Here is a 14,364-nt window from a genome sequence, read left to right on the forward strand (position 1 = left end):
TCCACTAGCGGAACGTCCTAGACAGGTTAACCAATCATGCTATTTTGTTTGTTTTTCCGCGTTTGTAACTTGTTTTGTACATAATGTTGCTGCTACCGTCTCTTATGACCGAAAAGAGCTGCTGGACAGAACTGTGATTGTCACGAATCTCGACGAAGATGGTGCCTCTTCCTGTTCGGGCGGCGCTCGGCGGTCGTCGTCGCCGGCCTATTAGCTGCCATCGATTCCCTTTCCGTTTGTTTCCATTTGTTTCTGTTTATTGGGTAATTGGGTACACCTGTTTTGAGTTAGTGTTTGTTTGTAGGCTAGATAAGGGCACTAGGCCCGCTGGGTATTTGTGCGGGCTTGTTGTCCTGTTATCTGGTGTATGAGTGTATTCAGTATTTTCCCGGACAGTTTTAGTCCGTTGTATTTTGGGACGGGTTGTTTCATGCTCCCTGGTGTTTTGCATGTCGTGGCTCCACAGTCTATGGAATAAAATATCCACAAACTGAATTACCTGCTCTCTGCGCTTGACTCCTCCACTCACCTCTGTTAGAATTTGTAACAGCGATTGCTCACCTCAAACTGGACAAAGAGTTCTTCTTCAATGAGTCGGACGGGAGGGATATACTACTACAGGCACCCAACCAGAGAATAATTTATTTCAGATTTGATTTCTTTCATCACATTCCCAGTGGGTCAGAGTTTACATACACTCAATTAGTATTTGGTAGCATTGCCTTTCAATTGTTTAACTTGGTTTAAATATTTCAGGAAGCCTTCCACAAGCTTCCCATAATAAGTTGGGTGAATAATGGCCCATTCCTCATGACAGAGCTGGTGTAACTGAGTCTGGTTTGTAGGTCTCCTTGCTCACACACGCTTTTTCAGTTCTACCCGCAAATCTTCTATAGGATTGAGGTCAGGGCTTTGTGATGGCCACTCCAATACCTTGACTTTGTTGTCCTTAAGCCATTTTGCGACAACTTTGGAAGGATGCTTTGGGTCATTGTCCATTTGGAAAACCCATTTGCGACCAAGCTTTACCTTCCTGACTGATGTCTTGAGATGCTGCTTCAATATATCCACATAATTTTCCTACCTCATGAAGCCATCTATCTTGTGAAGTGCACCAGTCCCTACTGCAGAAAAGCAACCCCACAACATGATGCTGCCACCTCTGTGCTTCACTGTTAGGATGGTGTTTTTGGGCTTGCTAGCCTCCCCCTTTTTCCTCCAAACATAACGATGGTCATTATGGCCAAACAGTTCTATTTTTGTTTCATCAGACCAGAGGATATTTCTCCAAAAAGTATGATCTTTGTCCCCATGTGTAGTTGCAAAACCATAGTCTGTCTTTTTTATGGCGGTTTTGGAGCAGTTGCTTCTTCCTTGCTGAGCGGCCTTTCAGGTTATGTCGATATAGGACTTGTTTTACTGTGGATATAGATACATTTGTTCCTGTTTCCTTCAGCAGCTTTACATGGCCCTTTGCTGTTGTTCTGGGATTGATTTGCACTTTTCGCACCAAAGTACGTTCATCTCTAGGAGACACCACACGTCTTCTTCCTGAGCGGAATGACGGCTGCATGGTCCCATGGTGTTTATACTTGCGTACTACTACTCCAAGACTGCTTCCATCACGTGGACTGGGATATGTTTCGTATTGCGTCAGACAACAACATTGACGAATACGCTGATTCGGTGTGCGAGTTCATTAGAAGGTGCGTTGAAGATGTCGTTCCCATAGCAACGATTAAAACATTCCCAAAACAGAAACCGTGGATTGATGGCAGCATTCGCGTAAAACTGAAGGCGCGAACCACTGCTTTTAATCAGGGCAAGGTGACCGGAAACATGACCGAATACAAACAGTGTAGCTATTCCCTCCGCAAGGCAATCAAACAAGCTAAGCGTCAGTAGAGAGACAAAGTAGAATCTCAATTCAACGGCTCAGACACAAGAGGTATGTGGTAGGGTTTACAGTCAATCACGGATTACAAAAAGAAAACCAGCCCCGTCACGGACCAGGATGTCTTGCTCCCAGGCAGACTAAATAACTTTTTTGCCCGCTTTGAGGACAATACAGTGCCACTGACACGGCCTGCAACCAAAACATGCGGCCTCTCCTTCACTGCAGCCGAGGTGAGTAAAACATTTAAACGTGTTAACCCTCGCAATGCTGCATGCAGGCATCCCCAGTCACGCCCTCAGAGCATGCGCAGACCAGCTGGCTGGTGTGTTTACGGACATATTCAATCAATCCCTATCCCAGTCTGCTGTTCCCACATGCTTCAAGAGGGCCACCATTGTTCCCGTTCCCAAGAAAGCTAAGGTAACTGAGCTAAACGACTACCGCCCCGTAGCACTCACTTCCGTCATCATGAAGTGCTTTGTGAGACTAGTCAAGGACCATATCACCTCCACCCTACCTGACACCCTAGACCCACTCCAATTTGCTACCGCCCAAATAGGTCCACAGACGATGCAATCTCAACCACACTGCACACTGCCCTAACCCATCTGGACAAGAGGAATACCTATGTGAGAATGCTGTTCATCGACTACAGCTCGGCATTTAACACCATAGTGCCCTCCAAGCTCGTCATCAAGCTCGAGACCCTGGGTCTCGACCCCGCCCTGTGCAACTGGGTACTGGACTTCCTGACGGGCCGCCCCCAGGTGGTGAGGGTAGGCAACAACATCTCCACCCCGCTGATCCTCAACACTGGGGCCCTACAAGGGTGCGTTCTGAGCCCTCTCCTGTACTCCCTGTTCACCCACGACTGCGTGGCCAAGCATGCCTCCAACTCAATCATCAAGTTTGTGGATGACACAACAGTGGTAGGCTTGATTACCAACAACGACGAGACGGCCTACAGGGAGGAGGTGAGGGCCCTCAGAGTGTGGTGTCAGGAAAATAACCTCACACTCAACGTCAACAACACTAAGGAGATGATTGTGGACTTCAGGAAACAGCAGAGGGAACACCCCCTATCCACATCGATGGAACAGTAGTGGAGAGGGTAGCAAGTTTTAAGTTCCTCGGCATACACATCACAGACAAACTGAATTGGTCCACCCACACAGACAGCATCGTGAAGAAGGCGCAGCAGCCCTCTTCAACCTCAGGAAGCTGAAGAAATTCGGCTTGTCACCAAAAGCACTCACAAACTTCTACAGATGCACAATCGAGAGCATCCTGGTGGGCTGTATCACCGCCTGGTACGGCAACTGCTCCGCCCACAACCGTAAGGTTCTCCAGAGGGTAGTGAGGTCTGCACAACGCATCACCGGGGGCAAACTACCTGCCCTCCAGGACACCTACACCACCCAATGTTACAGGAAGGCCATAAAGATCATCAAGGACAACAACCACCCGAGCCACTGCCTGTTCACCCCGCTATCATCCAGAAGGCGAGGTCAGTACAGGTGCATCAAAGCTGGGACCGAGAGACTGAAAAACAGCTTCTATCTCAAGGCCATCAGACTGTTAAACAGCCACCACTAACATTGAGTGGCTGCTGCCAACACACTGACTCAACTCCAGCCACTTTAATAATGGGAAATGATGTAAAATATATCACTAGCCACTTTAAACAATAATACCTAATATAATGTTTACATACCCTACATTATTCTTCTCATATGTATACGTATATACTGTACTCTATATCATCTACTGCATCTTTATGTAATACATGTATCACTAACCACTTTAACTATGCCACTTTGTTTACATACTCATCTCATATGTATATACTGTACTCGATACCATCTACTGTATCTTGCCTATGCTGCTCTGTACCATCACTCAATCATATATCTTTATGTACATATTCTTTATCCCCCTACACTTGTGTGTATAAGACGGTAGTTTTGGAATTGTTAGTTAGATTACTTGTTGGTTATTACTGCATTGTCGAAACTAGAAGCACAAGCATTTCGCTACACTCGCATTAACATCTGCTAACCATGTGTATGTGACAAATAAAATTTGATTTGATTTATACAGATGAACGTGATACCTTCAGGCGTTTGGAAATTGCTCCCAAGGATGAACCAGATTTGTGGAGGTCTACAATTTATTTTCTGAGGTCTTGGGATTTCTTTTGATTTTCCCATGATGTCAAGCAAAGAGGCACTGAGTTTGATGGTAGGCCTTGAAATACATCCACAGGTACACCTCCAATTGACTCAAATGATGTCAATTAGCCTATCAGAAGCTTCTAAAGCCATGACATCCTTTTCTGTAATTTTCCAAGCTGTTTAAAGGCACAGTCAACTTAGTGTATGTAAACTTCTGACCCACTGGAATTGTGATACAGTGAATTATAAGTGAAATAATCTGTCTGTAAACAATTGTTGGAAAAACGACTTGTGTCATGCACAAAGTAGATGTTCTAACCGACTTGCCAATGAGAAGTTTGTAGAGTGGTTGAAAAGGGAGTTTTAATGACTCCAACCTAAGTGTATGTAAACTACCACCTTAAACTGTACCTAGAGAGTTTTCATCTGGATTTTTCGTAGCTGTCTACATACCACCACAGACCGATGCTGGCACTAATACTGGGCGCAATGAACTGTATATCGCTATAAACAGGAAAACGCTCATCAAGAGGCTGCGCTCCTCGTAGGCGGGGACTTTAATGCAAGGAAACTTAAATCAGTTTTATCTAATTTCTATCAGCATGTTAAATGTGTAACCAGAGGAAAAAATTCTAGACCACCTTTACTCCAGACACAGAGACGCGTACAAAGCTCTCCCTCGCCCTCCATTTGGCAAATTCTATCCTCCTGATTCCTGCTTACAAGAAAGAATTTAAGCAGAGAGCAGCAATGACTCAGTCTATAAATAAGTGGTCAGATGAAGAGATGCTAAACTACAGGACTGCTTTGCTAGCACAATGCCTTCTGCATTGAGGAGTACACCACATCAGTCACTGGCTTTATCAATAAGTGCATTGAGGACATCGTCCCCATAGTGACTGTGCGTACATAACTCAACCAGAAGCCATGGATTACATACAGGCAACATTCACACTGAGATAAAGGGTAGAGCTGTTGCTTTCAAGGAGCGAGACTCTAACCCGGAAGCTTATAAGAAATCCTGCTATACCATCCAACGAACCATCAAACAGGCAAAGCTTCAATACAGGACAAAGATTGAATCGTACTACACCGGCTCCGATGCTCGTTGGGTTTGGCAGGGCTTGCAAACTATTACAGACTACAAAGGGATGGGACAGCTGAGAGCTGAGAGCTGCCTAGTGACACGAGCCTACCAGACAAGCTAAATAAATTCAATGTTCGGTTTGAGGCAAGTAACACTGAAACATGCATGAGAACATCAGCCGTTCCCGACAACTGTGTGATCACTCTCTCCGCAGCCGATGTGAGTAAGACCTTCAAAACAGGTCAACATTCTCAAGGCCACAGGACCAGACGGATAACCAGGACGTGTACTCCGAGCATGCGCTGACCAACTGGCAAGTGTCTTCACTGACATTTTCAACCTGTCCCTGTCTGAGTTTGTAATACCACCATGTTTCAAGCAGACCACCATAGTCCCTGTGCCCAAGAACACTCAGGTAACCTGCCTAAATAACTACTGACCAGTAGCACTCATGTCTGTAGCCATGAAATGCTTTGAAAGGCTGGTCATGGCTCACATCAACACCATTATCCCAGAAACCCTAAACCCACTTCAATTTGCATACCACACCAACAGATCCACAGATGATGCAATCTCTATTGCACTCCACACTGCCCTGTCACACCTGGACAAACGGAACGCCTATGTGAGAATGCTATTCATTGACTTCAGCACACCCAAACACACCAAGACAGTCATGAAGAGGGTACGACAAAACATATTCCTCCTCAGGAGACTGAAAAGATTTGGCATGGGTCCTCAGATCCTCAAAAAGTTTTACAGCTGCACCATCGAGAGCATCCTGACTGATTGCATCACTGCCTAGTATGGCAACTGTTCGGCCTCTGACCGCAAGGCACTACAGAGGGTAGTGCGAACGGCCCAGTACATCAGTGGGGCTAAGTTTCCTGCCATCCAGGACCTCTATACCAGGCGGTGTCAGAGGAAGGCCCTAAAAATTGTCAAAGACTCCAGCCACCCTAGTCATAGACTGTTCTCTCTACTACCGCACTGTTCTCAGCTGTACCGAAGTGCCAAGCCTAGGTCGTAGAGGCTTTTAAACAACTTCTACCCCCAAGCCATAAGACTCCTGAACAGCTAATCAAATGGCTACCCAAACTATTTGCATTGACTTTGTACCGGTACCCCCAGTATACAGCCCCGCTATTGTCATTTACCTGCTGCTCTTCATTTATTTGTTATTCTTATCTCTTACTTTTTTTTGTATTTTCTTAAAACTGAATTTATTGTAAGTAAGCATTTCTCTGTAAGGTTTAAACCTGTTGTATTCGGCACATGTGACAACATTTGATTTGTATTTATTTTATGTATTGCAATGTCATCAACTCCAATTTGAATGTAAGTCTAGCTCACTAAATAGCCTGCCCCATTTGCTAAATATGTTAAACTTGTTTGCAGTCCGCATTGTTCTAATTGCGTTGCTTCAATATGGAAATACATTGTTAAACATAGGCTATAGCATTTGCACTGATATAGTGGCTAGGCCTACTGTAAATTGCAGGCTGGACATTGCTGTGGGCGTATAATACAGACAAGGCAACTTAGACTATGGAGGGTTTTACGCACATCCTCACTTTTCACAGGAGCTGGATAAAGATCCAAAATAAAGAGAAAAGTGAATGTCCACACACTGTTATAGTGCGAAAATGTGTTGTGTTTTATAAACACTCAATGAACCATCTTACAGATCAAATTTGCACTTCTCCAGCAATAGCAGACGGATTTGCATTACATTCAAGCCATGTAGCCAAAGTTCTCACCATAAACCCAAGGACGGTGAATCTTTCTAATTAGTTTGGTTTTTAATCAAGTTAAACAGAAAATGATCAATCAATCTGCTTTTTAAACCAACAATGACAATTCTAAATAGGATTGGGTCAGAAGCATGATATCATAAATCACTTCTCATTCCATGGCACAGTGTGTGTAAAGTATGTCACGCTGCTTGCTTAGCGAGTACCACTTCCTCCCGATTCGGCCCATACCTGGCTTAAACTCTGGACCTCTGCCTCGCAAAGTCACGTGACCGCCCTCCTCGAGTGTCTTAGCCGATTGTGCTACCTCGAAAGCTAGCTAATGAGGCACAGCAAGCGGAACACTTAGGGCTGAGGAGTAACACACATCCCCATGTGCTACATGTGCACATATAAGCCTAAATGTCTTTATTCATAACATTTGCTTGTCTATAGAAACTACAAGGCTCCTGTCAATTGTGTCGTTGCCTATGTGTGAGGCAGGTATTTTTTTTTTAAATGGTCGTCGACATGGCATTATAAGATAATTGAATAGTTTGGAGGAGCGCGTGTTAGTGGGGGTCAGTGTGCGGGTCAGTTTTTTGTTCACCCGCACACACCCGCAACTGTGAACAACCCATCCGCAACTGCCCGACTAGACGAGATGTGATTAAGTGAAAATCTGAGTCCCGTACCAGACCCAAACCCGCTAATATAGAAAATGCACTGTATTTGTTAGTCAACTTGTCAATAATTAGATACATGCAGCTTCTCTCCTGTCATTACTAGAATACTAAATAAACCCTTGATCACCAGAATGTCATAAAATCGATAGAATGAATGCTTTAATCTAGTTTTCATCAGTACAGAGAAAATCCAATAAAAAAATAAAAATAATAACAGGAAATATTTTCTTTGCAAAATGTCCAAATGACATCAGTTTGGCCGGTTGTAAGGAAATAGGAAGCTGTGAAAACGACCCAACATTTAGGCCTATGTTTCTGATAAGATTTCAGTTCGGCTTGGATTCATTTTATGTGGTTGTAAAATACTATCAACCTTTATGATGCTGATAAAGATAGCACCTCTACAGACAATATCTAATTGCATTCCCATTCTCTCGAGAAGCTGAAAGAAAGAAATCATATTTCTCCCATCCTTTTCCCTTGTCAAAATATTGGTTACATTTGTTCTATAAATTACTGAAAGAAATGTTTTATTCTGCAGGAGGTAATATTAAGGCTATGTGAGAGGATATAGACCTACAGTCAGAGTCAACATTTCTGTTTCCATTTAACCATCTTCTGAACAGTAGGCTACAGTTCCGTTGATGTGCCATAGGTCTATATCTTGTGACTGTTGAATTTGCTAACCGCCTCAATCTTCACACATAACATTGACGGCACCGCTATCATCCTTTTACCACTTCACCAAATCTTTCCCAAACATTACTTTTCTGGCCCTCCCTTCTTTCCAATTTCAACTCTCATTTTTGCAGCTTTTTTCTTATTGAATTAAACTTACCACCGAGACATTGTCCTTTTCGGCATCCGTGGTTCGACTTCAACTTTTTCTGCACATTCCCAAAAGCATTTGGCGATGGCTCTGTAGTCTATTTGGCGTGCATAAGTGTATGCTTACACACTAATGCCAGATAGCCTAAAATAATGAAATAAAAACCTCAATGTAGCCTATAAATATCATACATTTATGGATTTAAGGTATTGTTCTCTATTCAACCCGTTCGCCTTTCATCCATACAATATTTCTGTAGGGACTGTAGGAACTGCTGGTTGAGTCAACCCGAACAGCACTAGCACAAATATCTTGGTAGCCTGATCGTTTGAGGGTCACTCTTTGAAAATTGGGATGGATATCCTACTCGAACAAGCTAAATGAAGTATGCAGGTATGTGAATTGTGAATAATGAAAAAGCAGGAGGGCAAAGACCTCCAAATTATTTCAAAGCCCTTAGTAGACCATTTAAAACCTATTGATTCATAAGCTAGTTGGCTAATGGCCAGGATAAAAAGATGCACCTAAGTGACTCTGCTAAACTAGCCTTGATTAAGGGGAGGGAAGGTCGAAATAGGCGGAAACCAAGTATGTTTTATTTTGGGGGGAAATTCAGTCACAAAATGCACATCTCTTCCATGGGCAGCATCAATGCTAGGTAGGCTGTGGTTCCACTCTCAAAACCCATTCCATTATCAACTGCATTACTGTCAAGACCGGCTTTTTGTGGGTCTTCAAACTTCCCATTACCCTGCATGAAATTGTCACTTTTGCGCTTGTTAAGGACACACCTCAAATATTGCCACCCCTTCCACCTCAGCGCAATTGAGCTGACGTTAGACAGGTAAATTGCCAAGACTGGCATTAGGCCTGGAAAATGCCAATGCGCCAGTTTTTACATAACGAAATTGCAAACTAATGTGCGTTTGACACTTGCGCCACCTTACCGCCAGACAAAAATAGAACCCTAAGTGTAATTATTATATTGCTTTGTTTAAAAAAAGGGCCTGAATGGAAAGACATAGGAGCAGATTGAGGAGGAACAGAGGGAGGGATGTGAAGGGGTTGATGCTATATGGGAGACAGAGTAAACAGTGCCCACAGGCAGGCACACATGCACAATTTGTTGGTGTGGGTTCATGATGACTGACGGTCAGCCCTGGAAAACATCACTATACTCTGAGGAAGGGAATCAGCACCATCTGACAACACAATCAATGATCAAGCTTACAGTCCCTGACACCGCCATCTTATCAGTAGAGGAAAAAAAAAACATTCCTACAGGTGCTTGACAACATACAGTTGAAGTCGGAAGTTTACATACACTTAGGTTGGAGTTGTTAAAACTCGTTTTTCAACCACTCCACAAATTTCTTGTTAACAAACTATAGTTTTGGCAAGTCGGTTAGGACATCTACTTTGTGCAAGATACAAGTAATTTTTCAAACAAATGTTTGCAGACAGATTATTTCACTTATAATTCACTATACTCACTACGGTTTGCATCTGCACATGGGGACAAAGATCATACTTTTTGGGGAAATGTCCTCTGGTCTGATGAAACAAAAATAGAACTGTTTGGCCATAATGACCATCGTTATGTTTGGAGGAAAAAGGGGGAGGCTTGCAAGCCGAAGAACACCATCCTAACACTGAAGCACAGGGGTGGCAGCATCATGTTGTGGGGCTGCTTTGCTGCAGGAGGGACTGGTGCACTTCACAAAATATATGGCATCATGAGGCAGGAAATTCATGTGGATATATTGAAGCAACATCTCAAGACATCAGTCAGGAAGTTAAAGCTTGGTTGCAAATGGGTCTTCCAAATGGACAATGACCCCAAGCATTCTTCCAAAGTTGTGGCAAAATGGCTTTAGGACAACAAAGTCACAAAGCCCTGACCTCAAACTGAAAAAGCGTGTGCGAGCAAGGAGGCCTACAAACCTGACTCAGTTACACCAGCTCTGTCAGGAGGAATGGGACAAAATTCACCCAACTTATTGTGGGAAGCTTGTGGAAGGCTACCCGAAACATTTGACCCAAGTTAAACAATTTAAAGGCAATGCTACCAAATACTAATTGAGTGTATGTAAACTTCTGACCCACTGGGAATGTGATGAAAGAAATAAAAGCTGAAATAAATAATTCTCTCTGCTATTATTCTGACATGTTATATTCTTAAAATAAAGTGGTGGTCCTAACTGACCTAAGACAGGGAATATTTACTATGATTAAATGTGAGGAATTGTGAAAAACTGAGTTTAAATGTACTTGGCTAAGGTGTATGTAAACTTCCTACGTCAATTGTAGATACCACAGAGCATCAGCACCTTGGTTCTGTAGAAAACTAGTGGATGATGGAATGTACGCCTACTTTGACAATCTGGAAGAGTGTTATAATAATCCAATCCATTACATCCGTATAGGTGTAAATAAAATAATGTAATAAAATAAGAGGTGCCCAAAGAGTGTGTCATTGATACAATATCATGTTGTACTTTACCTCCAAATAGCCAACAAGTGATTTCTTAGACACATTGAGTCGCAACTAACATTCAACTTTGAGCTTGCTTCCCCTAAGATAAAACCTAACTCTGTATTTGGTAAGTAGCATTACGTGAAATCTAAAATCTTTCGTTTTATGATCTCTCTTGCTTTAACAGTGTATAAGGGGGAGAATGCAGGAAGATGTCACCAGTGTCCCTCTCCCCTCTGTCATTTTTTTTTGACCTTACAAGAACGTGAATTGCTTCACTTTTCTCCACTTTTCGTTCAGTGATGATCTAATACCATATTATGGTCATGTTCAGTTTCTCATGTTAAGTTCTTCTTTCAATAGACGCATTTTAGACATAGGATTTTAAACACACGTTACGACATTTTATTGACAGTGCAAAAGACACATAGCTGGGTTGTGTTTGAATTACGGTGGCATTTGGAAATGGCATTTGAGAAAAAAGAAACATACCTTTTCAAGATGTTTTCATTTAAATGTATTTGCGTACATCTTCCCATAGTAAATCAACTAATATTGTGGCTTAATGACTTTTTACCATTACAATAACATTGGCCACCAGTAGGAGTAGTAACACCAATGATGGTAACGCCAATGAGACATTTTTGGTAAATGAGGATTTTCTTAAATGGCAAAAATTCTCAATTCTAATGTAAGCAACTATTTAAAAATAATTTACTAAAGTGATAATCAATCATTTTAAATTGACTAACGCCATGTAACACTTTGGATTTAGATAACAAATGATCAATGGAATCCTCAAATTTATGGCATACTAAATAATAATTGTATTTAATATATCCCCCAATAACAGTTTGCCATTGGAGAGAATGCTCATGGTCCTTGTTTATCTTTGTAAAGAGTGATTTTGAAGGGGGTAACATCAATGACATAAAACTGAGGGACACACATCATACTAGTAAAAGTTATTTTTAATAGCATTCATTATTTTTATTGATCTATACCATATGTGTCAAACTCATTCCACGGAGGGCAGAGCTTCTGCGGGTTCACACTTCTTCCTTGTACTTGATGAATTAAGGTCACTAATTAGTAAGAAACTCCCCTCGCCTGGTTGTCTAGGTCTAATTCCATGGAGGGCCTACTGTCGGCAGGTTGATGTTTTTTTCCTTTCAATTAAGCCCTAGACAACCAGGTGTGGAGAGTTCCGCAATTAGTGACCTTAATTTATCAGTCAAGTACAAGAGAGGAGCGAAAACCCACAGACACTGCCGTCCACGGAATGAGTTTGACACCTTTGTTTTAACTTAACTCCTAGCCTAGTTAATGTTAGTCACAACATATTGGAATTCGTAACATGACAATAATTTAGCAAATTTGTAACATTGAACAAATTTCAGTTCTTGCAAAACACGTGGGTGGCAGGTACCCTAGTGGTTAGAGCACGTTGGACGAGTACCAAAAGGTTTCAAGATCGAATCCCTGAGCTGACAAGGTAAAAATCTGATGTTCTGCTCCTGATCAAGGCAGTTAACCCACTGTTGCTAGGATGTCATTGAAAATTAGTTTGTTCTTAACAGACTTGCCTAGTTAAAGGCAAAAAAAATTACATTATTTGTTGTAACTAATTTATGCACAATCTTCACTTTAGGCCAACATAACAAAACCCATTCTCATGGAAACTAAAAGGTCACACTCCAACCTGGTCTCAGAGCATTTCATATTATTCTGTAGGTAAATCCGGAATACCCATTTACAATATATTATACAATATAGTATACCATACAATATTATGTTTCGTATGGTATGTATTTATTTGTTGATGTCCATCACCCATTTCGTATGATGTTACGAATTACAATTCATATATGTTACAAATTTTAGCTAGGTGGCTAACATTATTTAGCTGGTTAATGTTAGCTAGGCTAGGGGTTAGGTTAGGGTTAAGTTTAGGAGTTAGGTTAAACGGTTACAGTTAGGGCTAAGGTTGGGGAAGTGTTAGTTTACTACAAAGTAGTAATTAGCAGAAAATTTGCCTGTATTGAGATTTGAACTCACAACCTTTGGGCTACTAGACATTCTTGTTATACGCCCGACCAACCACCCTACTTCCGTTTTTGCCTTAAGTAACCATACCAAATGTAACATACTAGTTCGTGTCCCTGATTTACCTTTCCTTTATTACGTCTAGAATGAGACCACGCTGCACACTCACTATGAAGTGTCTACTAAAACTGATATTATTGAACAAAGTTCTAACATCACTGCCTATATGTCCATTCTCAGGAGCCTCATACAATAGTGAAACTCAATACAAACACTCTCCCAAACGATTGCAAATAGGCAACTGTTCAACAAACCATTCTGGCAACAAGTATCTCACCTGCTTTCTCCGCCAAACACGAGAGCCCCATTACAAGCACGAGCAGCACCCCAATGAAGCATATTTGCACACCGAGCAAATCCTTTCGCTTTTTCCGCCGAGCTTTGGTTTTCTGCTGGTTCAGCATCACTTGAAGCGGCCCACACCGCACCCGGACGGTCCCGGGCATCATGCCAACAGCCATCCCATCCATGGATACGTTTTTACGGCGACAATGCTTCTGGGGTACCGGAAAGTGAACGTGGAGGGAAGCCGGGAGAAAGAGTGTTTCGGAAAGTTACACAACGAAAGAGATGAGCGAAAGAAAATGTTCTATCTTGCGTCGGTTGCGATATCTTCTATATTACTTCGGACCGAAGTGTTGTGCGTTGTGGATTTTGCGAGAGGACGGAGCACTCCATGGATGCTTCAGTTTGGTGCCAGTTCTCGCAGGACACAGTCTGCAGCGAGGCTGGTGGTGTTGAAGAGAGAGCGCAGAAAAGAGAGGGGAGGAGTATGTGTGTGTGTGAGAGAGAGAGAGATTGTAAAGCTATAGCCAACAGAATTAGCCTATGGTTTACATTTTTTTATGATTTAATGTTGAATTCAGGTTAATTGACAACACAATCAAATTTAAATCAACACTAGACGTTGAACTTGCGTATGTGCTCAGTGGGATAAATTTTTGAAGCGGCGGGCGTTATTTGGAACAAAAAAATACTCGCTCATCGTTGCCCTCTCCTGGATGCAGTAGGCCCATATTCCATCGTTTCTTTCAGATAGCCTATTGCAGTAAATCCGTTTGACAATGGATGGCAATTTGGACATTGTAAATCCTTTGCATGAGAATGGCAGGCACCCATAAGTGCGCGCGCGCACACACACACACACACACACACTGTGGGTGAATGTCAATATTAACACTCATGCACCGCACCACTCTCCTCTCCATTATCTCATAATCACAGGTTGACCTCTTCTAACCCGGTGAGACCCAGCATACACCCACTCCACTCTGCTTTTGATGCATTTCACTCAACAGCGGGTTCATGTTCAGTATCAGCCTCCATTCAGTATGTAGTATAATGTAGTTAGCCTCAATAGACTGAACAACAGGTTG

At 42.4% G+C, this 14,364-nt stretch overlaps 1 protein-coding gene across 1 annotated transcript in view; it reads right to left on the minus strand.

Moving 5' to 3' along the window:
• Nucleotides 1–13,701, minus strand: part of slc24a3 (solute carrier family 24 member 3) — a 104,279-nt gene extending 90,578 nt beyond the window's left edge. Inside the window, exon 1 of the mRNA XM_064932422.1 lies at nucleotides 13,266–13,701. Coding sequence (XP_064788494.1) covers nucleotides 13,266–13,458 — 193 coding nt within the window. The 5' untranslated portion in view covers nucleotides 13,459–13,701. The remainder of the gene's footprint in view (nucleotides 1–13,265) is intronic.
• Nucleotides 13,702–14,364: the final 663 nt, after the last annotated feature.

The sequence above is a fragment of the Oncorhynchus masou genome, chromosome 23 (genome assembly GCF_036934945.1).
Source record: "Oncorhynchus masou masou isolate Uvic2021 chromosome 23, UVic_Omas_1.1, whole genome shotgun sequence".
Classification (NCBI taxonomy): Eukaryota; Metazoa; Chordata; class Actinopteri; order Salmoniformes; family Salmonidae; genus Oncorhynchus; species Oncorhynchus masou.